Source organism: Halichoeres trimaculatus, unplaced genomic scaffold, assembly GCF_033239565.1.
Source record: "Halichoeres trimaculatus isolate MK-OKI-2021-1 unplaced genomic scaffold, fHalTri1.1 fHalTri1_scaffold_17, whole genome shotgun sequence".
Taxonomy (NCBI): Eukaryota; Metazoa; Chordata; class Actinopteri; order Labriformes; family Labridae; genus Halichoeres; species Halichoeres trimaculatus.
Genome location: NW_027437195.1, coordinates 24463073 through 24487231, shown reverse-complemented (window position 1 = coordinate 24487231; position 24159 = coordinate 24463073). Strand labels below are relative to the sequence as shown.

At 38.1% G+C, this 24159-nt stretch overlaps 3 protein-coding genes across 3 annotated transcripts; 2 read left to right on the top strand and 1 right to left on the bottom strand.

The window, feature by feature from the left end:
- Positions 1 to 736: 736 nt before the first annotated feature.
- Positions 737 to 8730, bottom strand: gmfb (glia maturation factor, beta). Its single transcript, XM_074692302.1, has 7 exons — positions 8654 to 8730; positions 5111 to 5207; positions 4254 to 4303; positions 4032 to 4081; positions 2974 to 3056; positions 2784 to 2857; positions 737 to 2666 (listed from the first exon to the last, which is right to left on the bottom strand). Exons 1-7 carry the CDS (start codon positions 8654 to 8656, stop codon positions 2595 to 2597), a joined length of 429 nt encoding a protein of 142 aa, XP_074548403.1. The 5' UTR covers positions 8657 to 8730; the 3' UTR covers positions 737 to 2594.
- A 1488-nt stretch (positions 8731 to 10218) lies between these two features.
- lgals3a (lectin, galactoside binding soluble 3a) lies at positions 10219 to 16909 on the top strand. The gene is made up of 6 exons (XM_074691277.1): positions 10219 to 10374; positions 10781 to 10798; positions 10886 to 11575; positions 12991 to 13079; positions 15053 to 15209; positions 16009 to 16909. The coding sequence occupies exons 2-6, from the start codon at positions 10784 to 10786 to the stop codon at positions 16162 to 16164; spliced, it is 1107 nt and encodes a 368-aa protein (XP_074547378.1). The 5' UTR covers positions 10219 to 10374; positions 10781 to 10783; the 3' UTR covers positions 16165 to 16909.
- A 1054-nt stretch (positions 16910 to 17963) lies between these two features.
- On the top strand, positions 17964 to 23242 carry synj2bp (synaptojanin 2 binding protein). Its single transcript, XM_074692031.1, has 4 exons — positions 17964 to 18167; positions 18670 to 18806; positions 19431 to 19526; positions 20139 to 23242. Exons 1-4 carry the CDS (start codon positions 18104 to 18106, stop codon positions 20280 to 20282), a joined length of 441 nt encoding a protein of 146 aa, XP_074548132.1. The 5' UTR covers positions 17964 to 18103; the 3' UTR covers positions 20283 to 23242.
- Positions 23243 to 24159: the final 917 nt, after the last annotated feature.

Below are 24159 nucleotides of genomic sequence, written 5' to 3'. Positions count from 1 at the left end.
CTTATGAGCAAAACGGTGGAATTTGTTTTGTAAACTGTTCTGAAAGGGGTAAGACGAGTGTAAAAAGCTCAAATCAAGCTTTTATTGAGTTTCATCTGTCAGCAAATCACATAAAACTAGTCTGAAGTACTGAAATATAACTTTACACAAAACTGAAGTCAATATTAGGCTGTGGTGCTATGAGATTAAAGAAGTAAAAAGGTTTTAATTTTCCAAGAATTCAGTCAAAATAAAGCAGTAATGTAACAGCAACATTGGAAACAGTTTTAATTTTACAAGATTTCAAACAAAATGAGGTTTAATGTTATGATTAAGTCTAAATAATGTTGTGATATTCTAAGTCAATAAAGTAGAACTCAAGTTGTAATGTAAGTTTTAAGTACTGAAATGAAAGACTAAATTTTGGAATTAATTTGTAATCTTGCAAGATTTAATTTGAAACTAAAATGTAATTTAATAAAGAATTTACTCAGAATGAAGTCATAATGTTCTGAGAAACAAGGTTTTAATGTTAAGAGATAAAGTTTAAAATTAAATCATAATCTTGTGAAGTTTAAGTTATAAATAAATTGTAATATAATGAGTATTAAATCCTGATGAAGTTGTAATTTTGAAAGATTAAATCAAAGTTTAGTTATTATGCTACAAAACTAAAGTCAAAATAAATTTGCAATGTTGGGATGAAAGTCGAAAATATTTGTTTCGCTGCTACGAGGAATAAGATTTAATTAAAAAAAAAAAGTCTGTGTATAATTACTGAATTATGGTGTTTTAGAATAGCACAACTTTATCCTAAAGTTAAAACTTTTAACTTTATTTAATTTGGACACAAATTCACACTCATGCTTTATGCTCCCACAGCTAAAGTCAGTGTCCATTTGGTCACTCCTGGTCGAATGCCCAAAGATCAGCTTTTAAAAAGCTTCATATTTTAGTTAAACCCCACTCTGTATGGATATATGAACCCCCCCTCATGGAGTCTGTAATCTACCAAGTCTAAACATGAAGCACTACTGGCATTTTTAGAAATCACAGCTGTCACTCCCAAGGCTGCAACCAACCCTGAGCAACCTCTGAGTGGCTTTACGTCAGAATGAAGCACAACATTCATCAACACTAAGAACAGCACTGGCTATGAAGCACAATATTAGCTAACGATCTCCCTAAAGAAAGACACGGTGGGTTAAAAGAGGACGCAGGTAACGCCACTCTGTGTGCAGAGTTTTCAAAACTGTCATGGAGGCTTATTGCCGGTAATAAACTGGAATGTTTCGACGGAATTTGTTTTTTCAGGAGTGTGATACCATCGTAGGAAAAATTCAGAGTACAGATTTACCCACGAGCCTGTTTTCTCTCCAAACAGAGACACAACGTGATGTGAGGATGGGCTCTGCGGGGTGATAAGCACCTCTTTGTTCCAACTTGTTTATGTTTACTGACAAGAGGTTTCTTAAAAAACGCTGCATTCAAGTGAGGTCAGAGTGATCAGAGAGTTTGGTCTCTGCCAAGGAAAATGTAAATAAGATTTCCTGGGTGAATTAGGGGACATTTTAGTTTCCTATTTATAGGGTTGATTTAGAAACCGACTTCCCGTTTAGCAAAAACAGCAGTTTTTTTTTCTTCTCAGGTTACAACAGTTCGTTCCAGTTTATGTAGAGGTATCTAGTTTAGTGTTGAGTAAATTTCTACCTAGTATTTTTATTGCATCTCTGTTGTAGTTCAGGGAGTGTGAGCAGCCCAAGACGATGCAAACGTTGACTGGAAGAGTTGGAGAAAAATTTGGTTCCCTGCTGACAAAACTGACTGTGAAAGGCAAGAAATATGGCAAACTTTTATCGATTCATTCATCAAAATGTACATTTCGGATAATTCCAAATTGCAACGCAGTAAAAGTTTGCTAACACAACACTATTTAGGATAAATAGCTTGCAAATTTGGGAACGCTGAGCATCCGAGCAGCACTTGAATGCAGCGTTGGTCTTGCTTGTCATAGTGTTTTCATTCTTTTATAGACCGATGTGAGATTTCAGTCTCTGGAGTTGGATTTTCACAACAAAAGGAAATAGCTGTAATAAAGTGTAAGTTCACATTAACCTATAAACACCAGAAAAATAAATCTAAATGTAAAACTCCCACAAGTAGTTAAACATAAAAAGGTAAAACTCAAGAAATTACAAAAAGAAGGAAAGTGTTGATAGCTTTAACGTCTCCTGAATAACAATGAGTTCTATTCATTTCTGTCCAGGTTCAGAGCTATGGGAGTGTTAATTCAACACAGACACGTTACTGGCACATGGAGAGATTGTTCGGGAGTCAAAAACAGACCTGCGTCAAATAGTTTCTCCAGTTTTAGGCTGACAGATGGGTGAGGTTTGGTTGGCAAAGAGAAAAGAGTTGACAAACTTCGGTCTTAATGATCAGGACTTAGAATTGAACAGAGGCCTAAAATTGAGTATTTGTCAAAGCTATTTAAATCAGGTCTGCTACAAAGAGGAGCGAAACATTAACCGCGGTGTGTGTTCCCTCAAAGAAACGACACCGGTATGTGCAATCTGGATCCTCCTCACGCCCCAGACTCACGACTGGATGGGGATTTAACCGAAGAACCCCAGTTTCTCTCTGAGCCATTCCTCCGAGAGGTCCTCTGTGTTCCTGACCTCAAACACCTGTGGGGAAAAAGTCATTTATTATAAATTGTTTGTCTTTAAGCATTTTCATTAGCTCAGCTGGTAGAGCAGGGCCCATGTTTGGTGATAGCGTCAGCTCACAGATGGCGCACTAACCTTTGACAGATTAGCAGCTTTCACCAGTGTGAGTTTACTTCCTGCGTACATCATCTGCAGCTCCATTCTGCATCCTGCACAACACAAATAAAGGAAGAAATGAAGATCCATTCTTCTCTGTAACAAGCGGGTCAAGGCTGTTGAAGACTGGCCTGATGCTCAATCAAGTTAACTCCTGGTACGTTCTTACCAACTGGACTGGAGAAGATGAAGCAGAGTGGGTAGGAAACACGTCCGTCGTCATGTTGGTATTTATAACTGTAGACGATAAACGTGTCTGGTGCTAAGGACACTTCACAGTTTTCACAGCAGGAAAAAAAATACAAACATGACCCAGCTTTATAAGTCTGAGAATAAACTCTGAAACGTGGCTTAAAGGGGACATATCATGCTTGTTTCTCCTTTTCACTATGCCAGACTAGGATGCCTGTAAAGCATTTTTGTCCTCAGTACAAGTCATTTAGTTCCTTCATTGCCCCACAATAGCGTTCTCAATATCCTCAGTTTAGGCCATTCTGAAGATCTTGTTGAAACGCTCCGTTTCCAGAATGACCTCCGGTAACCTTGCAACGTCACAGCCCTTTGTGCTCTGATTGGTCAGTTCTATCAGAGGGCGGAGGGGGTAGAGTCAGGGGGCGGTTTTTGCAGCATGGCAGTATTTACAAAATTGCCACATTGAATGGAGTAGACCGAGCGAGTTTGCTGTTTGCCAAAACTTCACCGTAAGGCATTGATAGCACTAATAAAATGGCAGAGTGTAGGATACGTCCTTTTGTATTTGACCCTGAGTCAGACCCGGACGGTTCTGCAGCTCAGGAGGAAGAAAATCCACCTCGACACAGATCATCTCAGGACGCTTCAGTGTGGTGAGTCAAACCAGTACTGTAACATGTATAGTTTATACGTTTATACTCGGCTCTTTGTGGGTGTATCCAGAGGCGGACTGGGACTGAAAAACAGCCCTGGACTTCAACTCGGCCCAGCCCATAACAGCGAGACGCGTCCCTTACCTCAGAGCGCCGTATCCAGTAAAAAGTTGTCTTGAACAAAGAAACTCTGTTTTGATCTGATCTCCATTTCATTCCAAAAATAACACACGCCTCACTAAAAGTAATTTACGATAGTGTGCGGAGACTCCGGGCCAGAAGGTGGCGAGGGAGAGCAATCAAAACAGATCCTCCTCATACTAAAGAGGATTAAACATATTAAGATGCAGACACTCAGCTTGAAGATGCATGGAAAGGATATCTGGGCTGTCTTTCAGGAAGTTCATCCTTCAGATCATCAGGAGAAATATCCTTTAAAACAAGAAACACAGAGAAGTTATTGAATAATATGTAAATAAGTGCAAACACAAAAAGTTAATGCAGCTGATTTCGGTTTGAGCTTAAATTTTAAACATGGAAGTGAAACATGTTTCAGACTCAACAACAAATAGTGAGTCATAATGAGAAGTTATGAAATACAAACCTCATGTTCTTCATCAAGAATAACCAGCTGTCGTTCCTTATCAATCTTCACTGAAGAGAGAAAAAAAAGACAATTTCAGCATTCATCTGCTTTGAAAAAATAATCATCACTGATGATGAACGGCACATCTTAACTCCATCTGTTGTATAAAAGTGAAGCGAAAATACCCTTTGCCACAGGAGCTGGGATATTTCAACAATGCTGATTATCTGATTGCTGCAGAAACCTCATTTGTGATCAGTGCTGTCAATCATGATGTCACATTCCCTGTCTTTAGCATCAAAATAAATCAATTCAAACTAAACTGTCAGAAAAACAAAGATTTGGACATAATCAGCATGATAAGAAAAACAATAGTACAATACAGCAAATTGTATAGTCTGATTCCTGTCCCGGTAAATTTCAGCTGACAGTAAAATGAACACAACTTTAAATAAATTCCAACTGTGAAAATACACGGCAGAAGCAGGAAATGAGTACAGCAGTTACTAACTTCTGAATAAATACAAGTTCATCAGTTTGTTCCTAATGTTTTAAAGAGGCAGTGTGCCAGAAACCCTTTTTTTCACACAGCAGTACGCAACGAGCTGTGAGAGCGTTAATGGTGCATTAATGTTTAACTGAGGAAGGTCACTTTCAGAAGGTGACCCAAATCTGCTGAGTGCAACAAACTGTAGTAATGATGGATTCATTTTTCCATTCCAGTCCATCTTCTCTGGGGACTCCTTACATCATCTTCCCTCCCTCTGTTCAACCAAATCTGTTCATGAAAACCTCCTGCTGGAGATGACGCTGAGAGATTTATATTTTATCAAGCTGTTTATAAAAAATAAGTCAATCAAAGTGTGAGTACTCACTGATGATGGCAGCATTATTGGTCTCCTTCCGGAAACGGAAAGCTTTCAGCTTCGTTATGAGCTCTTCATCCACATCGCAGACCACCAGTGATTCACTCTGAGGAAGACACACGAAGAGACACAAACACATCCAAGAGGTCAGGACAGATTTCAATTTAATTTCCACGGAGTTCAACACTCACACTCACAATCTGACGCTCACATCCAATCTCAGTGTGTTTGTTCAGAGGTCAACAACCAAACAATGGATTCCTCACATGATTACTGTTGTTTTCACCAGGACCAAAATGATGTTCTTGTACAATACGCAAGAACTGTACGACCTTCATAAATTGGATACAACAGCAGCATTTTCTATGATCTGAAAATTTTGTTTCTAGAAACTGAATTTGAATTATTAAACTGGATTTTAAAAGCATCCATCTTCTACAACTTATCCTGTTCAGGGCTGCAGGTGACTGGAGCTTATCCCAGCTGTCTTCTGGTGAGAGGCGGGGTATACCCTGGACCAGGGCTGGGACGATATGCTATTCTACTCTGCGATTCGATTCTATTACGATTTTTGGGGTGCCGATTTGATTTAAATTGTGATTCTTTGATAAATGCAATTTTTAGTTTGCTTTAAACACCAGACCATGTGAAAAAGTTAAATGACGCTGATAATGTCTACAGACTATATCAGGAGCCCTATTTTCCCATAAGATGCACATCAGGTGAGCCAGAGAGAAACATTTCAACCTCTGCTGGAGAAAAGTGGTAACTTTTTTCCAAGCCAGTTTATAAACAAAGACTGAAATGAAGAAATTGAATTTGAAAAAAAAAGATGTTTTTCTGACAAAGAATCATGATTTTGATATCGTCAAACAAAAAATCACAATATATTTTTCGACTTTTTCTCCTGCCCTTACCCTGGACTGGGCACTAGTCAATCATAGGGCCGACTCAGAGAGCAAAAGAGAAAACCTTTTACTCACACATTCACATGCTCTGGCGATTTAGAACCAAGATTAACCCATTGAGCATGATGAGCAAGTTTTTGTACTGTGGGAGGAACTGGAGTACCTAGAGGTTACCCACTCGTGCTTGATTACTCTTCCTCATGGACATGGATGACATAGCGGTTGTGCCATACAAAGCCAAAACTAAATCTGAATTGTGCGAAATGAAACTGAATTTAAGGAAAATAGAAAGTTAAATTTTCAAGTAGGCTGAATACAATTTCAAAAAGAATAAATTATGTTACGAACTTTCAATTGGTGTGTTCAGATCATGCTTTGCAAATTCTAGATAAATATTCAAATTCAGCTTCAAGAGGCACAAATCATAATAATTTTCATTCAAATTTGAAGCCGAATTTCGATTCTGCTTTATGATTTGTAACAGTAACTTGAAACATTCAGGAAAAAACCTCAGCAAGAATTTTGTTGTCTATAGGTGCTGATACAGAGAATACTGATAACACCAAAGAGCAGACTAGTGTGAGTTAACACATTGACTAGAGTTTAAATCTATAAGCTGTGGCCCTTGAAGATGGATCTGGTGGAATTTGGCCAGATCCATGTTCCTCCACATTGAATTTTAGGATATAGAAAAATAAGAATCTTAGAATTTCACATAACAAACAAGGAGGACAATGATTCATCTTTTGGCATCAATGTTTAGGTTGTGTAAAAGCAGTGTTCCCATTTGATTATCACTTTAATATCCTGTCTTCCACGCACAGGACTTTGCAAGCCAACTTTTTGTTTATACATGGATTGCATGAAATCAAAGGATGTGGAAATGTATCTATATTTCGATCAAAATCATGAAGCAATATGAAATAACTTCACTTCACAATTAATGCTTAAAAGGTTTGAAATGTAGACAAATGTAAGAGTCTTATCTGACCACAGGCTTTATTTGGACAGAAATCACAGCAGCACTTTGAAGAGGATTGTTTTTCCTTTTTTGTATGAACCTGTGTCACGTCCCCACACAGCATTACATAACTGCACCACAAAGACATAAACTCTTTAAGAGTCTCTGCAGAGACTTTCTGAATTCTATAATTACACCTTCCTGAACAGATGGCTGGTGGGAGTCAGGATTTCACTGAGCTCAGGGAGAGATCTTCACAGATTAGGAAGAGGCTGGCTGTGTGTCTATGGAGGGGAATACGGGAGTTAAAAACAGAGAACAGGATGCAGAGGGAACTGAAAAGGACAATAAAACCCGGAGGTTTACTTCTGGTTTGAATTCCACCACTGACAGCTAAAGAGCTACTTTGGCGGCTAATCCATCCAGGAAATTAGGGTCGGTAAACTTTAACTCTTGGGTTAGCTGACTGAGCTAATGTGTTGGAAGTGAAGCGGTTACTAAGGGTGAATGCGTCTTCACACTGAGAAGAGTTGAGCTGTCATGACACGCAGGTAAAAACCCCGGGGAAACGATTTTCATCATGATACGGAAACGAGCTAGTGTTCAAGAGAACCTCAAACAGACATGTTGAGACATGTAAACCAAGCAAAACAGGAAGCCCGCTAATAATGCCTTCAAAATAAAAGCACGCGCTATGTTGGGAAAATGTAAACTGTGAAAACCAGCCCTTTTTCAAGAAGCTATGTATAAGTATATTATTGTAACAACTTCACGGAGCAAAGAAAGATGAATATCTGCTTTCATTTATAAATTGTGTATGTCAGATACTTTAAATCCTCCAGCACAAACTGCTTAAACCCTGATTACACATGTCCTATTTAATTTATTTTCAACAGCATTTGTTTACTGTATGTATAATGGTAAATGTCAGCTGATTTTTATTTTACACTTTCATGTCATTTTAACACACTTTATGTCAAAGTTAATGAGGGCTTGAAATTTTATTCAGTATTTGATCTTGGCTCATTAAATGTTAGCTATTTTCATTACCCATAACAATATGTACCTTCTTTTAACAAAAACAAATAATATTGTTTTATTATTGTTTTCTGAAAAGAGCTTTTATTTTATTTTCTAAAATAAGACTGCCACAATAGAAAAGCATTGTTGTTTCCAAGAATTGAAATAAATTAATGGGTATCTTAAGACAATGATTAAAATGTATGGATGCCTTGTGGCTTCCTTATGCTATTTTTTGCACTTAGCTTTCTGTGGAACTATTTATTATTTTGCCCATTCCTCTTATACTGTACAGATTTTTATTTAAGTTTTGTGAAAAATTATGTATACCAGATTGTTTTTCCTCAATATGCACACCAATTGTCTATCAAAGACAAAAAACAAGTTCCATAAATTTGTAAACTGCCTAGATAACAAACCTACCAGCAGTGGTTCTATTCTGAAATTTGGAACCGGAAATCCCAAATTTTTACTCCGCTTTACTAAAAAAACGACGAACAGAGGGTGGAACTGAAGCTAAGCTAAAAGGCTAACGCCAACAAATCTGCGTCCCTACTTTTTTCTATCCTCTCCGCCAAACTTCACATTACGATAAGAGCACACGATTATAAAGCAGGATTCAAGGAAGCGGTCGCTCCCAGACAGTGACACAGACAGACTCACCATTATTGTTTAGAGTTGATAGAGTCTCCCTGAAGCTGCAGCTGCTGCTCTCAGTGTTCAGACGCTTTCAATGTTTTTTTTTTTTTTTTTTACTTCACATCATCTTGTGACTGGTTTGACCAATCCCAAACAGGCTGACCCCTCCTTCTCGTAAATCTCTGCCCACTATTGTTCTGCAGCTTTCTCCAAAAAATAATTAATCAGTGCTCAAAAGAAGGTTTGGATAGTTTTAAAATGTTGCATCAGTTTGTATTTATATTTTGCTGACTTATCTTCTTATCTAGTTTCTCCTTTCCTAAAATATTTTGTAATGCTGCCATGCGGGTTTAATTGAGTTTAAAAATAAATACAAAAAAAATAGCTTACAAAAGTAATCAAAAATATGATTTTAAAAAATAAATAAAAAGAAAGAAAAACAAAAATGTGTTGTTTGTGTTATTGTGTCACAACCAAATAAATACATTTATAAACAAACGTGTGGAAGCCCCTTAAAGGTCATAATTAAATACGTTTACACTTATGTGTCTCATTTCTCATAGGATTGTTTTTTTTTTTTTTTTTTTTTTTTTTTTTTTTTTTTTTTTTTTGTAAGGAAAGAAACATTAAAGCATGGAAGGAAGCTTGGTTTACAGTGGCGACCCTAAATCGACACAAACTAAAACTTCATTGCAGGAGTTTTGAGTGACTATGGAGATGACTTTTTTTTCTATTTTTAGCCCATAGGCTGTATAATTAAGATATGACCATGCTTTTTAATTCAAACAGCAATTCAGAATAGGAGAATTCTTGAAAAAAAATCTTATTAATGTAGGATGTGTTAACTTCTATTGGACTCATCTTTGTATATTATTCGTTCTGTTATTCGTTTATATTTCATATGTATTTCCTTACTTGTTCTTTTTTGTCCTTGTGTTATAACACATACAGCTCTGCTCTGTCAAGAAACCTCATGATGTGAGCACATTACCGTCAGTTTCAAATGTTAAGTTTACCGTGGTGTAAAGAGCGGTTTTCACGTTTCTATTTCTTTGCTTGCAAAACTGGAGATTTGCGCTTTTTCAAAAAAGCGTTTACATAACTAGTTTAGATTATTTGGGTGTGTGATTTTTTTCCGGAACGCACCCACTCTTCAGAAAAACGTCATCCCAGAGGCGCATGTATCGTTGCATTCAGGTACCATATTAATGTACGGAATTTACAAACTCAGAGGTCGCACTACGAATATCAGTGCTTTTACATGCGTGAAAAACACGCAAATGCAATTAAAATACCACGCTGTAAAGAATACATTTATTATGAAAACAGGTTATTTTATTTTAAATTTCGAAGCGAGCAAAAGCATTATATGCGGATATTAACTTACAGTTACGTTCCTTGCACTGCAAGTTGCAAGTAAAATTGATAAGATAAAATGTTTTTACCGCTCTGTAAACTAACCATTTGGTCTGCGTTAAGGTTAATCTAGTGCCATTTTTCAACTCCCATTTTCAAAACGTCCAATCGGAGAGAATTTTAACACTTTAAAGTGAGTTATTCCGATTAGTCCTACGTTACGTAAACGCAGAGTGTGTTTCCGAGAGTTGTAGTTGTGTTAGGTGATCTGACGTTAGCTTGTAGTTCTATGCCTCGGCAGGCTTAATTAGCTTGCCAACTTGCCTTAGCGACTGGATAAATAATCACTGTTTTACGTTTCATTAAAGAGGACCTCTTCATCTGGCGGGGTAACACGAAACATATCTCTACTACTTTTAGACCGTGGAAAGATAAACAGGGGTGCTAGCCATCTGAACGTTAACTTGCAGTTAGCAGCTGTTAGCTTTGTTGTCAGCTAACTGTAACATCAGTAAACTAGAAGGCTTAACAACTGTTCTTCTATTAATACATAAGTCAATTTAACGTCTGTATGGCTTTCAATGATGATATGTCAGTGCGGTTATGCTGTTCAGACTTAGCTCAGATGGATTTTATGCATCATCATACGGGGATGGAAATATTTACTGTGCTATTACTCAGAGCCTCTGTGTGACATACTGTACACTCCTCTGTTTGACAGCTTGTTACAGCCTAGCTAGTTGTTATAACTTCTGAATAAATCTAACACTCCTGTCCTGTCCTTCTTGATTTCAGATCATGTCAGATTTCTCGGTGAGTTTCTAAGTTTTTCCAGAATAACATCATACCAACGTTCCTGTGTTAGGAGTGTTCACTTTCTCTTTCTCTCCGTCTCTGTAGCTGGCAGATGCTTTAGCAGACGACACCCCGAGCCAGGCAAAGAAAACAAGCAACACCAACCCTGCTGCCTCTGGCCACAACCCCCCACCTCCTTCAAACCCAGGATGGCCCGGATCAGCACCAGGAGCCCCTACCCAGCCCTCTGCACCGGCTGACTACTCTGGGGGATCATCTGGACCAGGGGCACCAGGGCAATTCCCATTTCCCTCTGGTCCTGGAGCACCAGGCCAATACCCAGGACCTCCATCAGCCCCTGGTGGGTTCCCACCTGGACCCGGGATACCTGGACAATATCCACCTGCACCAGGAGCTCCAGGGCAGTTTCCCTCCAGTCCTGGAGCCCCAGGTCAGTTCCCAGGGCAGTACCCACCTGAAGGAGCTCCAGGGCAGCTACCTGGGGGACCTGTCCCTTACCCAGCAGGACCATTTGCCTCTGGCCCCGGAGCTCCACCTGGGCCTTATCCGAATGTGCCTTTCCCAGGAGGTCAGCCAGGGGGCAATGGGATGTACGGACCAGGTGGTCCAGGTGCATTCCCCCCTCCAGCTGGTCCTGGAGCCTTCCCTGGATACCATTCTGGAGGATTTCCCCCAATTCCCACTGGGTCCTGGGGTCCTCCTGCTCCTGGCCCCTTTGGTCCAGGCCCTGGGCCTATGGACCCATATGGGGGGCCTGCTGCACCAGGAGGCATGGTGAGTAAGATCCCTCTATAGATAACATTTTGCTGCTTGCTTGCTGCATTTCTTTACTGATGTGTTTCTGCTCTGGTGTGGAGTCAGGCATCTCTCTGAAGGTGGTGTTCTCTGGGGTTCAGGGTGGAGAATAGCATCCGGCTAACTACGTATCTTTACTGCTATGTTATAAAGATTTTAATTTATACTCAAATACACTTTATGTCCTCCAAACAGAGATACCTTAAAGTTCCATACTTTTAAATGTCTAATTGACAGAGACATGATGTTACAACATTCAAATTATATATCTGAGTCAAAAAAGGACTCTTAAAATGTTGATCACAGTGGAATGAACAAAGTTTGTGAATGGACATGCTGCTCCTGAGAAGAGGGATTATTCTGACTGCAGCAGTCGAGCTGAAAATCCCAAGATTTTACCAAAACAGCTTAGTTCAACTCCCTAAAACGTTATTATTACTGTTGTTTTAGTAATATTGTTGGTATCTGCACTGGGAAGTGGTGCTCAGGGAATGGTGCCTCATTATGCTGGTTATACTGGGATTATAAACAGGATGGTGACATTTCAGCACGGTCCACCTTTGGATTTTCTCCCTCTGTCTTTATCTTGGGCTCTGGCGGACTGCAAACTTAAAGCAGAATGGACACATATCAAAAAGTAGTTCTGAAAAATGTATTCTTGTCTTTCAGCCCAGATATTATCCACCATATAACTGAAACCAATGAACTCCACTTTTCAGTCAGAGACGTCGGACGTCGCCTCCAGAATCAACACGCGGTTTGATTGGGCTGCTTGAAAATATGTCGCAAAGAGTTAAAATATTTACACAGTTAAGGTTTCTGCTCCACCTGCCTTGGGGAATGTATTATTTTCATGAAGTGCAATATAATTTTAATCACAATTTTCACACAAAAAAAGGAATTGTGTATGAGATTATCTGATAAATCACAATTGTGTTAGACTTTGATGTTTTCACATCACATTGTCTCTTTTGTATTATCTTTTTTATGTTCAGACACTTTGCATCAGTTTGTTCAGTTGATGCCTTGTTGAAGTAAAATATCTAACACTTCCTTTTTGGTCTTTTTTTGGTCTAATCTTTGTGAACTTTGTAAGAATGTTGAGTTAAAGGAGGGGAATGTTGACTCATCGGGAATGTGGGCAGGGTTTAAGTTTTGTATAATGTTTAACTAAATATTCCCTCTTTATGGTATTAGCTGTCAGTTCAGAGTATTAAAATGTGAACAGTTTCTGCCCCTGGGAATGTTTTAACAGAGTAAACAATGTTTCTGTTTATTTGTTTTTGCTTCATGAATAAACACAGTTAATCCTAACTCCTCATTCTGCATTTATTTAACTTATTTACAAAAGAATCAATACTTTTAGATCAGTAACATGTATGTTTTTGTTGCAGATGATGCCGTATGATCTCCCTCTTCATGCTGGAATTATGCCACGACTTGTACTCACAATAGTTGGGGAGCCCGTTCCAGGTGCAGACAGGTAGGGAAAACTTTTATTAACCAGTTTTGCTGTTTTAAAAAAAAATTATGCAACCCCAACTCAGAAAAAAAAGGTTGGGAGGCTTTTTGAAATACTTACAAAATTAGATTTTGATGGTTTGCAAATCAGTTAGACTTGATAGTAGATTGAAAATAGATGCAAAGACAACACATCTATACTGAACAAAATTTGGTAGTTTTATGAAAAGTATCTGCTCATTTTAAGTTTGATGCCAGTGACAAGCTTCAAAAAAATTTGGGCAAGGCCAAAAAAAAAGAAAAATTTGAGTAATGCCCCCCCCCCCCCCCCCCCCCCCAAAAAAAAAAAAATCCCCATTAGACAAATCATCAACATATTCAAAATATGACGGTGAATAAAAAGGATAATCTCTGTACAAAAGAGACAAAGATGGAAATCAATACTTCAGGCCCTCAGGTGAACCTGCATTATCAAAAGACATGGCTCTGTAGTGGAAGTCACCGCATGGGCTCTAAATCACTTCAAAAACCATTGTCTGTGAAAACAGCACATCACTGTACCCACAAAGGCAGTTTCCAGCTGTTCCATTCAAAGAATAATTAATTAATAAGCATAATCCAGATACAATGAAATCAAAACAACTGTTAGGTAGATGAAATCATCTATTAGGCAAGAATGGGTCAACAGTATACTTTCAGAAGTCCAGAAATGGGTCTCCTGGGTACACAAATGCTTACTGCAGGAGTGGGCAATCAGTTTTTACCAGGAGCCACATGAGAAACCTGAAATGTGTCAGAGGGCCACCAACTTTCTTCCGTTGTAAAATGCTCTAAATTAAACATTTTGAATAGCTGGTGCTGATAACCAGAAGAATATAGCACTCTGTAAATAGTTATATTAGGTTATGTGAAATTGTGCTGTATAGGTAAAATAAGAAAACAAAAGCAATTTTTGAATCCTTAAATGAAAAAGAAAATGTCTTTAGTTAAGGATGTCCCGATATTACATTTTCACTTCCAATACGATACAGATACTGCAGCACTGAGTATTGGCCGATACCGATATTAATCCTAACGATATCAGCTTTAAACATGCATACTTTTATTACTTATTCTGTAGTATGTCTGTCATGTTAGAAAATGCTTGATTAAGTGATAATATTCAAACAAAGAACAGTAGTCAGCAACAGTAGGTATGAGGAAAAACTGACCCATTTATTATTAACCAATGGGTAACAGAAACTGCTTATATCGGAGATTTTAGATGCATTCCAATACGATACTTGTTTTTTTGCTGATATCGGACCAACATCCGATATCAGTATCGAACTGGGACACCTCTATCTTTAGTTTTCGTCTTTGTCAATCTGTGTCATACATGAACTCACTTTTACCAATCGAGAGTGCTGACAGGCTGCCAACACTCCTTAATATGAAGGGAGTCTCCCATTTTTTTAACCCTTTCTCCAGCTTTTCTCCTGGCTTGTGATTTATCCTGATTGTCCCCAAACTTTAACCATGCTTCTGTGAGCTCTAATATTTCTCAAAGTCAATCAAGTCCCGTACTTGAGCGTTATATCGAAAACTCAAAAAACATCCACCCCCTCTCTATTAGTTGGTTTGATCCAAAGACTCTGCAGGACACCTCAGAGACAGAGACAGGTAACTGTGCTGCTCTTGTTGATGAAGAGTTTATCAGAGCCTTAGCTGTAAGTTTTCTTTCTTTTTTGGTGTTGACATGACACGTAGTGAGTTAAACTAACGTAGCTCTGCTCTAACGTAGCACCCCCTCCAATAAGGAGAGTTTAGAGCAGCGTGAATCTTACAGTGAGAGGGCTGACTCTATTTTCTACTCTATTTTTAATCAAATGTCAGGTTTTATTGGTTGGTGAACTACCCAAATCTGTTTATATCAACATTTTACACTTGGTGTTATAAGTTAAAAAAGATAAGACTCCAAAAGCACTCAGTAGTCTGTAATGTTTCTTTTTGCAGGTTCCAAGTTGATTTCATCAAAGGGTCGGATGTCGTGTTTCACTTAAATCCTCGATTTCATGAACATACGATCGTCAGGAATTCCTGCCTCGGTGGACGCTGGGGACCAGAGGAGCGAGATGGGGTCTTCCCGTTTGCTCCAGGGCGTCGTTTTGAGGTAAAATGTCACAGACATAAAACTGTAGGCAATGAGGGGGATTGAAAGGAGATGTTTATTTTGAAATTAAGTTTGCAGCAAAGAAACCAGAAAAACACACTAGGTAAGAATAAGAGATCAATGAATTTCAAGATTTTTCTGTTTAGTTACTATTCTACCAGTAAGAAATTAAAGTGATTACTTTTGTAGTTTACAAAAAAGATCAGCAGTCGCAGGTCTGAAGACAACAGAGATTCTGAATTCAACCAGAGCTGTTGGAAAACCACTTTTATCGTCTTTATCAGGACTTGGACTTTGGTAACTCAACTCAACACCCAATTATGTCATCAAGGGTGGGATTACAGTTGAATGAGGGTCAGATATGATGATAGGGACTGACATTTATGGTCATGAATGCTGGATCCAGCAGATTTTCTGCTCTTGAGCAGCGATTCAAACCGAAGCTTTGAGCTAAAAAGATTGAAGCTTTGAAGCTTTTAGGGACTTCTGGTGGTTTGTAAAACTTTTGCACACTACACCAAGAGAGACATAAAAAACTTATCAACTTTAATTATCTTGAAATAGAAAACATTTTTCTGGACAAGTCGGGTGAATGCGAGTCAAATTAAATTTAATTAGACCATTTTTTGCAGTGCAGTGTGATAGCCAGCTAACTTGTACTGGATTAAACTCTACTTCCCTGTGTTTTTTTCAGCTTTAATCCCAGACTTCCCTCCTATGTTTGACCTTCCTTACGGTAAACAGCTCTTCCTCGTCCTGATCCTGATCCTGCTGTGTCTCTTTCGCTCTCTCTCTGCAGCTGAAGATCCTGGTGGAGGAGGACATGTACAAAGTGGCGGTGGACGGTAACCACCTCCTGGAGTATGAGCACCGAATGGGCGGGCTTGAGGAGGTGACCCTGATGCGAGTGGTCGGGGACATCATTCTCTACAGCGCGTCCCCTAACATGATCTGATTCCACACGCTGAACTCCGAGGTCACACAACGACACCCTGATGGAGTTTTTGAGGCACAACAGTCAGCGATGTGCAATCTTTGCCCGCCTGACACATTTATTACAGAGCAGATGGTAAATTAATCCAGGTCTCTACACTATAATCTCTTTTTTTTTTTAGTTTACCAGATGACATTTCAGTTTATAATCACTCAAAATCTAGTAGATTTTATGACATGACAGTATCAGAGTAGTGAATGAATAAAATGCATTTAACCAGGAAGGAAATATTAATTTATACAGAATGAAAAGAGCAGGCCCAATGAAATGCTGTATTTTGTTTACAGTACGCGTCTGTTTATTACTCTGTTCTTAATTCTTGATGAGCCTTTGTAATGCATGAGAGTGTGCTGCTGGTCTCCTTTCCCCGCCTTGTTTCTGACCTACAGCTAACAATGAAGTGTCTTTATTTAACGCAGAGCTCCTCCCTCAAGTATTAACCCTCCTCTCAGACTAGAAGGACGAGTTAGAATTAACGAATCATGATTTCATGTTGAAGTCAGATCCAGAGGTGACTCTACATTCAAACAGGAATATAAGAAGAGCTTAACGGGCTCTTGTTTTGTTGCCAAAGAGAACAGTGGTACAGTGTTTTTAGTCATAACTAAAGGGCAACAATCAAATAAATAATGACTGAAAAGCTGTTTGAGTCTAAATATTGTACACTTTGATGAGCTGCCTGCCTGTTCAATAATAAACGCTAGTTTCCCTGTTGCCATTCTTTATTTTACACAAGATTATGAAAAGATCATCTGTTTAAGTTGTTCTCTTATATATTGCTATTCCTTGTCAGAATGCACAGTCCATCATCTGTTATGTTTTATTTCTTAATTTTTTTTTTTAAAAAGAGAAGACTTCCAATAAGAAAACTGCGAGAAAGAAGTTACCAATATCATGCATCATGAACAAACTAACACTGACAAGGGTGAAAAGCATTTTCTGAGATAATCATAAGATGCACAGTAAGTGAGTGGGTGTCTATGGGACATAAAATCCCACAAATCTTTTTAAACTATACATACAGTATTAAAAGAACAACTTAAATACTTCAAAAACTTACCAGCTAGAAATATTTCTACTGTGTTACTTCCAAGTTTCAGAAAATGTTGTACAATTTTAGAGTTTTTAAGTGTTTATCAATATAAGTAGAAAAAATATATGTCAAATTTGCAGCTGGTTCAGCACCAGAACTATTATTTTTTCAGTCGTTAAATTATGTAATGTTAAATATATATATACATTTTTATGTTAAATAAGAGTGTACAATATGATACAATATACATATTTAAAAAAAAATCATGGGAGTATTATTTACCAATAAATTTTGTTTATAAAATGTAAAGGAAAGAAATTCAAAGTAGTTTACATAGAAAAAAAGAGCAATTTACAAAAACACTAAAATAGGAAATATTTCTAAATATAAGATAGAGTTATCAAAGATGTGTTTTCCTGCGTTTTAACAATGCACAATAATCTTTATTTATGCTTTGGCATTCATCTTGAACAGTAAATTTAATTCTGCCAAACATACTTGTTTACATTGGTGTCACTACAACAAAGCCCTTTAAAAGAAAATCAAGCACTGACCAATGAATATAAAAAATAGGAATATGATTAAAACGTGAAATTAATTAAATTGTGAAACTACAAGAAGAGTAAGTTACATCATAGAGGGTGTGACCCCTCTGCTGTTCTGCGGCTCCATACATTGGGTTGTAAATCATAGGTCGGCCTGCAGTTCTCGCCCAGACCACAGGGGGGCAGCAGGAGCACTAACCAGCCTCAGTGGTGCCGAGGAAGCAAAACGAAACTCCTCAATGAGTTCACCTTCAGATAAATAGTTTGTCCCAGTCATCTCTACGCTGAAGGCTGTCATTAAACCCACGGGTGTGTTGACAAAATGAATGGCTCCCTGCACTCTTCATCCAACGTGGTGTCCATAGAGCTGAAGCGAGGTCCTTCAGGTAAGACGTCTGAGTAACTGGACGTACAGCTAACTCATTAGCGCTTCGTGCTAAGTTGCTACGTAGCAGTGAAAATGAGAGTGAATGTGTATCCTGGAGCTAAAGGCTAATTTGCTAAGCAAAGTATCCCTCTGTCTTGTGGTTTTGTGCCATAGAGACATAGGGATTTATCCTCGTCTAAACTTAAACATCTCATATAAATTCATATTATGACATTGTGTGCACTTTTTAACATGTTTAAAAGTTACTCGGCCTGTCAAATAGTGACAATTTACCCCCTGAAGCCAGAGGATCCACAGTTTGTAGCTCCTTTTACTATGTTATGTAACATTTTACGATGTGTAACACTTACTTGCACTGTTGCCAATGCTCTCTCCTGTACTTTGATCCACTGAGATACTTGTTATGAGTGCACTCTAGTAAACAAATATGCAGATTGAATTTTTACTCCAAACTCTATCTCATGTCGCCATCTGTGTTTTTTTTAATTTTTTTTTTACAGGTCTGGGATTCAACATAGTTGGGGGTGTGGATCAGCAGTATGTGATGAATGACAGTGGCATTTATGTGTCCAAAATTAAAGAAGATGGAGCTGCAGCTTTGGACGGGAGGCTGCAGGAGGGGGACAAAATAGTGGCAGTAAGACATTCACTATTCATCAAGAGTGTTGAAGAGTATTTTCAAATTAGTTTTATGTTGTTTATTTTAAAAACAGGTGCATCTGACATGAAATGAATAAAGCAAGATAATTCTCTATAATGTTACGTAACAACACAAACCTCTATCTCTTATTTTGATGGCCATGGTTTATAGCGTTTGAAAATCATAAATCACGGGTCTCACATTAGAATATTTCTTAAGGTTAATTAAAATAAACAAAAATCTGATACGTCCAACTTCTGAAAGATCTGGTCAGTTACACCCAATGGTTTCACCTGGTACTAGCAGGGACTCATGAATAACTGCATCAGAGCAGTAATAAAGGTGACCAGCCTTTAGTGGAATGTTTGGCAGGCTTCTTGCTCAAGACTTAAGGATTTATTAAGCCGTGGACCATAATTATCAGGTTTAATGACAGAAACACTCAAATGCAACAAGTCCAGAAACGTTAAAATTTTGCTTTCTTGAAGAGGATATGGAAAAATATTGAACTTTTGGGAACTAACTGCACTGTTTGACACAACAATAACGATCTAAGAATATTACCTGAACAGAAAAAAATCTATGAGGTACGTAAAGCTCTTTCTCGTCACTCCTGTGCAGATAAATGGAGTCCAGCTGGAGAATCGAACGCATAGAGCTGTGGTGGAGTTGTTCCGGACGGCGGGGGAGGACGTGCAGCTTCGTGTGCAGAAAAAGGTGAGTCATGAATGTTTCAAAATAATCACTTTCTCTTATTGAGATTTTTGATGGCTTGGGTCTGTTGATTGGACCATATGAAAACTTTAATCTAAGGTTATTTTTAAAACAACAAATCTTTTCCTTTAAATTTCAACATTTCAACCCCAGTTAACCTCTAATTTTAATTCCATTATCCTTTTCCCGTCCTTCTTTGGGAAGTTGTTGGAGCATAAAATCGTTCCAATTTTATTTCTACTTAAATAAATCCAAATGTTTATCATAAGAAAGAGGAGGGTGCAAGATCAAAACTAATGAAACAATCTATGACTCACAGCAAAGATGAATGTCCATGTCCAAATCAGCTGTTTCTCTGAGTTGTAAGTGTTGAACTTTGTTCCACTTGTGATTTGGGGTAGTGTCAGGCAACATCCGTCTCCACTTTCTCAGACTGTCAGGATCATTTCCTGATAACTGTGCTCAGCTGCCACACAGTGAGCAAACTTAATTTCATTTTAAAACTTTGTTGATTAAAGTTTGCGGCGTTTTGTTGATCTGTCTCAGCTAACATGTATCCCTCTTTATAATCCCTCCAGATCAGCTTTGAGAATGACTTTATTTGTTCTCTTGCAGTTGTCTCGTCACATGAACGGCCCCACCAGCCCTCGACCTGAGCAGGAGTCTGCTGTGTCATCTCTTGGAATACTCACTGTGTTAGCTGGAGCCGCTGCGCTCGCTGTGTTCTTCTTCATGCGACACCACAGAAGGCACTTTTAACCATCTGACATCTGTTGTTGATTTTTAAGATCAAAAACTTTACCAAAGGCCAAAGAGGTGAAAGAGGGAACAAACTCAAAACAGTAGACATTATTTCTCTTTCTTTTTGTTTTTTGATGAGTAGTCGTGGTTGCTGATGAGTTTCACCAAGGTTATGTGATTAGCTAGCTTCCTGACACCCTTCCTATGCAAAAAATATGCTCTCTTACCGCAGAGATGCCTCTGTTAAAAGGTAACTTTGTGATTTTAGGGAGATGAATGTACTCAGACATTACCGCTGCTGGGTTGAGCTGGGCTGAGCTCAGGCAGAAACAAACCGACACAGAGGTCGAACGCAGAGAAACGTCAGATCTAAGTTTGTTAGTGCTTAAAATTAAAGTCAGCGGGTTGATTTTTATTTTGCACAGAATCATACAGGAGCGGCATCCTGCAGTTTGTCTGAGAAACTGACTGTTTTTTTTGACTGAGTGCCTTATCAAGAGCTGTCCAGTTCTTGTTTGCTCCTTTTCAGGCTAAAAATGAAAATCAACCCATCCATTAATTCTTTCTGTCAACAAATCCTGTCCACAAGTTTGTCTCTTCTTGTCTATCCTGAAAAAATGTCACAAATACATAAATTATTTTTTCAAATTATGTTCCTAAAGCAGCTTGGCACTGTGGCTGGAGTGAATTGTTGGAGAAATGGTTCATTTATTGGGTCTCATCTCAAATTTAGGCTGTGGGAGCATCATGAGACTGAGTCTAATTAAGCCATAGTGTGTAGAAATAAATAAACTGTTTGCATTAAAGTGGCTCATGGCGTAGTTTGTGGCGTAGAAGGAATTGGCTTCACCTGTGTGGTCATTGTTGGTTTGGGTCTTGGATTTGTTGACAGTAAGAGAATGTTAGAAAATCCCCAGATTTTTCTGATGAAAGGAACAGTGTGTTAAAAAAGAAAACAAATTAAATGAGATAATCTTATAGAAATATAAAGGACTGTATTGTAATCCTAGAATTTACATTAACTGAGGGAATGGGTCCTTGCCCACCATATGTGCGATATCCCAAGTGGGACCAGTCAAGCATGATTCCAAAGAGAGGTTCCTGTTTTTTTTTTGCAAGTTTTGCTTAAGTGTACTTTTTTTACCGAAAAAATTATGGCCATAAAAATGTTTTTTTTTTTGAAGGGAAGGCCAGTAAAAGAAAAGCCAGATATTTTACAATTCTAATGTTCAGGCATTAGTTGCAGATTCTAGGATTCTGCCTTTTGTCACATTATTCAAGAATTTTTTTTTTTGCCACAAATTCTAAAACTTGAGATTTTTTGCCAGAGAATTCTAGAATTTTGACCTTGGACCTTGGTCATAGAATTTTGGAGTTCAAACTTTTGCCACAAAATTCTAGAATTTTTCAGACTTCAGTCAGAATTCTGGTATTTGAATTTTTTAGGCTTTTGTCTCAGAATTCTAGAATTCAAATGTTTGCCACAGGACCCTAGAATCTGGACCTTTGTCACAGAATCTTGAGAAAAGTCAGAATTTTAAGGAAACAAAACAGAATTGTGACTTAACGTCAGAGTTTACAAAATAATCACCCTGTTTTCTAGCTTGTGCTCCAATTTTTTTCCTAAGTCACCCTTTTCCTCTTCTGCTTATTTTGCAGTTTTACAACAATGGAAACACTTTGTTAAAAAAAAAAAAAAAGAAGAAAAGATACATTAGTCTTTGTCTAATTTTTCTTTCTCTGGCTGGAAGTTCGGTGATGATGTATTTGTAAAACCATCAACTGAGAGTTTCTCCTCACATCCTGAGGTCCCATCAAATAGGGTTCAAAGCTGACATGCATCCCAGAGATTCTACTTACTTTCTCAGAATAATGCCCGTTTTCCTGTCATCATGAGAACTGATAGCTGAGCTGGCTCTCCTGCCATAACTTTCGATATAACAACACTTGTTTTATCTTGATACAGGGATAATTTCCTGGCAGTGTAGAAAACAAAAACCGATAGGCTGTTCACTAAGAAGGACAAAGCGTCGAAATGCTGAGTCGCCACACTGATGAGGTTAGTCAAGATTATTTGTTTGTTTTGTGGTTTTGCAGTGTATGATGATCATGTGACATTACAGACACGTTACACTGTGAGGATGCATGTCTACTTAGGGCTTCCATACATGTCAAAGCCCAAGCCTTTTAAAAGCTGTCAGGCTGTTATCCTACAGGTGGCGTTGATATCTGTAAGGATTCATTGTTGGGGATTTGCTTCTGATGTGAAGACTGTAGGTGATGTCATTTTGTTGCAGTCTAAAACCTCACACTAGATGGCGCTAAATCTAACACACAGGGAAAACTGTAGATCCAAATATCACTAAGTTGTTTTGAGGAGTTTATTATGAAGTATATTATAAAAAGTCACTCAGGTGAACCTTAAAATGGATAAATAAATCATTCCTTAATGTGACATTGTGTAGTGGGCAGCTCATTTTGTTGTCTAGATGCTGCTGTGTTGGAGGTGAGAGTAGCAGCCATTTTTAACATTTGCACCTTCTGCTGAGAGATTGTCTCATGGAATGAATATGAAAACAATTGTATGGTTTAATAGAAGGCATGAGTTCTTCTTGGTGTGAAGGATGTATACTGAAAAGCAGGTTCACTTTAAAGATGATGAGTTTCTGTCAGCAGCTTAAAATGTTTGTTTTTGCACTAGCCACAATCATGGAACTCCTCCTGTAACGGCCTTAGAGCAGGTGAATAGATGAGTTGTGTGTGCTGGGTGTATTTGTCCACGTGTAAGAATGCAGGGCGTATATCATACAGTCCTCTCTCACTGTTTGTGACTCTCAAAGTCTGTAAATACATTTCATGTCACTGCTGAGTGGGATTGTTAATATGTGCAGTATGCCAGAAATGTTGATCAGAAGCACTAATAAATTATACAGATACTGTGTGTTTTACATCCAGGCACCTGTTGTATTAAAATTCATGTTGAATTCAGCTGGTTTGGCATCTTCTTTTCACACTCTACTACAACTTTGGAGCTCTGTCATTTTTAAAATCATTTTTATTGTTGCAGAGCCAGTTTGTACAAATGTCATATCAAGATTTTACAAAGAGCAGACTTAGACTGTTCTCTCCAAGGCAGCAGGCCAGTGACAGCAATGATGTACAAGGACCTACGAGACAAGAGCAAAACATAAGGAAATGTGGTAAGCAGCTTTTAAAGTATATGCTGGTTTAATACTGGTGATGTGCAGTAAAATGACAAATTAGAGACAGGCTCAGTGCTAGGGCCTGGTACAAAAGGAAAGACTTAAGCCTTCTTCTATGTGTGGGTCTGACAAATTGAAGGATCCACCACCCATACTACTTTTTAAGCAACTTTAGAGTAAAATGCATTTGGAGTAATGTATTTAGGTCTCAGAAGAGCTTAAATAATTAAAGAACACATAAATAATTAGATCATAACAGACCTGACCAGACTATAGCCTCTAATTCTACTTTTAGGAATATTACATCTACCACTGACAGGCCTGCAGAGGTAATAGGGGAAAATAAGTCATTTAATTATCAGGGAAAGAGTAAAAAAATCTACATTTTTTTAAACAAAATATTTTAAATACTGACTTGAAATCTAACGTAGCCATGTCAAACTGTAACCTTTCTGGTAAAAATATTTTTTAATAGACACTAAATGCTAGGTGATCACTTTTGTTAAACTCTGATAAATATCTCTAATTTCTTTTATTTCAATTGTAAACTTATTTCAACTCTTTGTGTCACACATAAATCGAAAGTATAATTATGTTTTACCTTTTTTTAAACGTTACTGTGTTTCGAAGTACAAATTTTGAAGTTTATCCCATCAAGCTAGCCTGTAGCAGCGTAACACCGGATGTTGTCG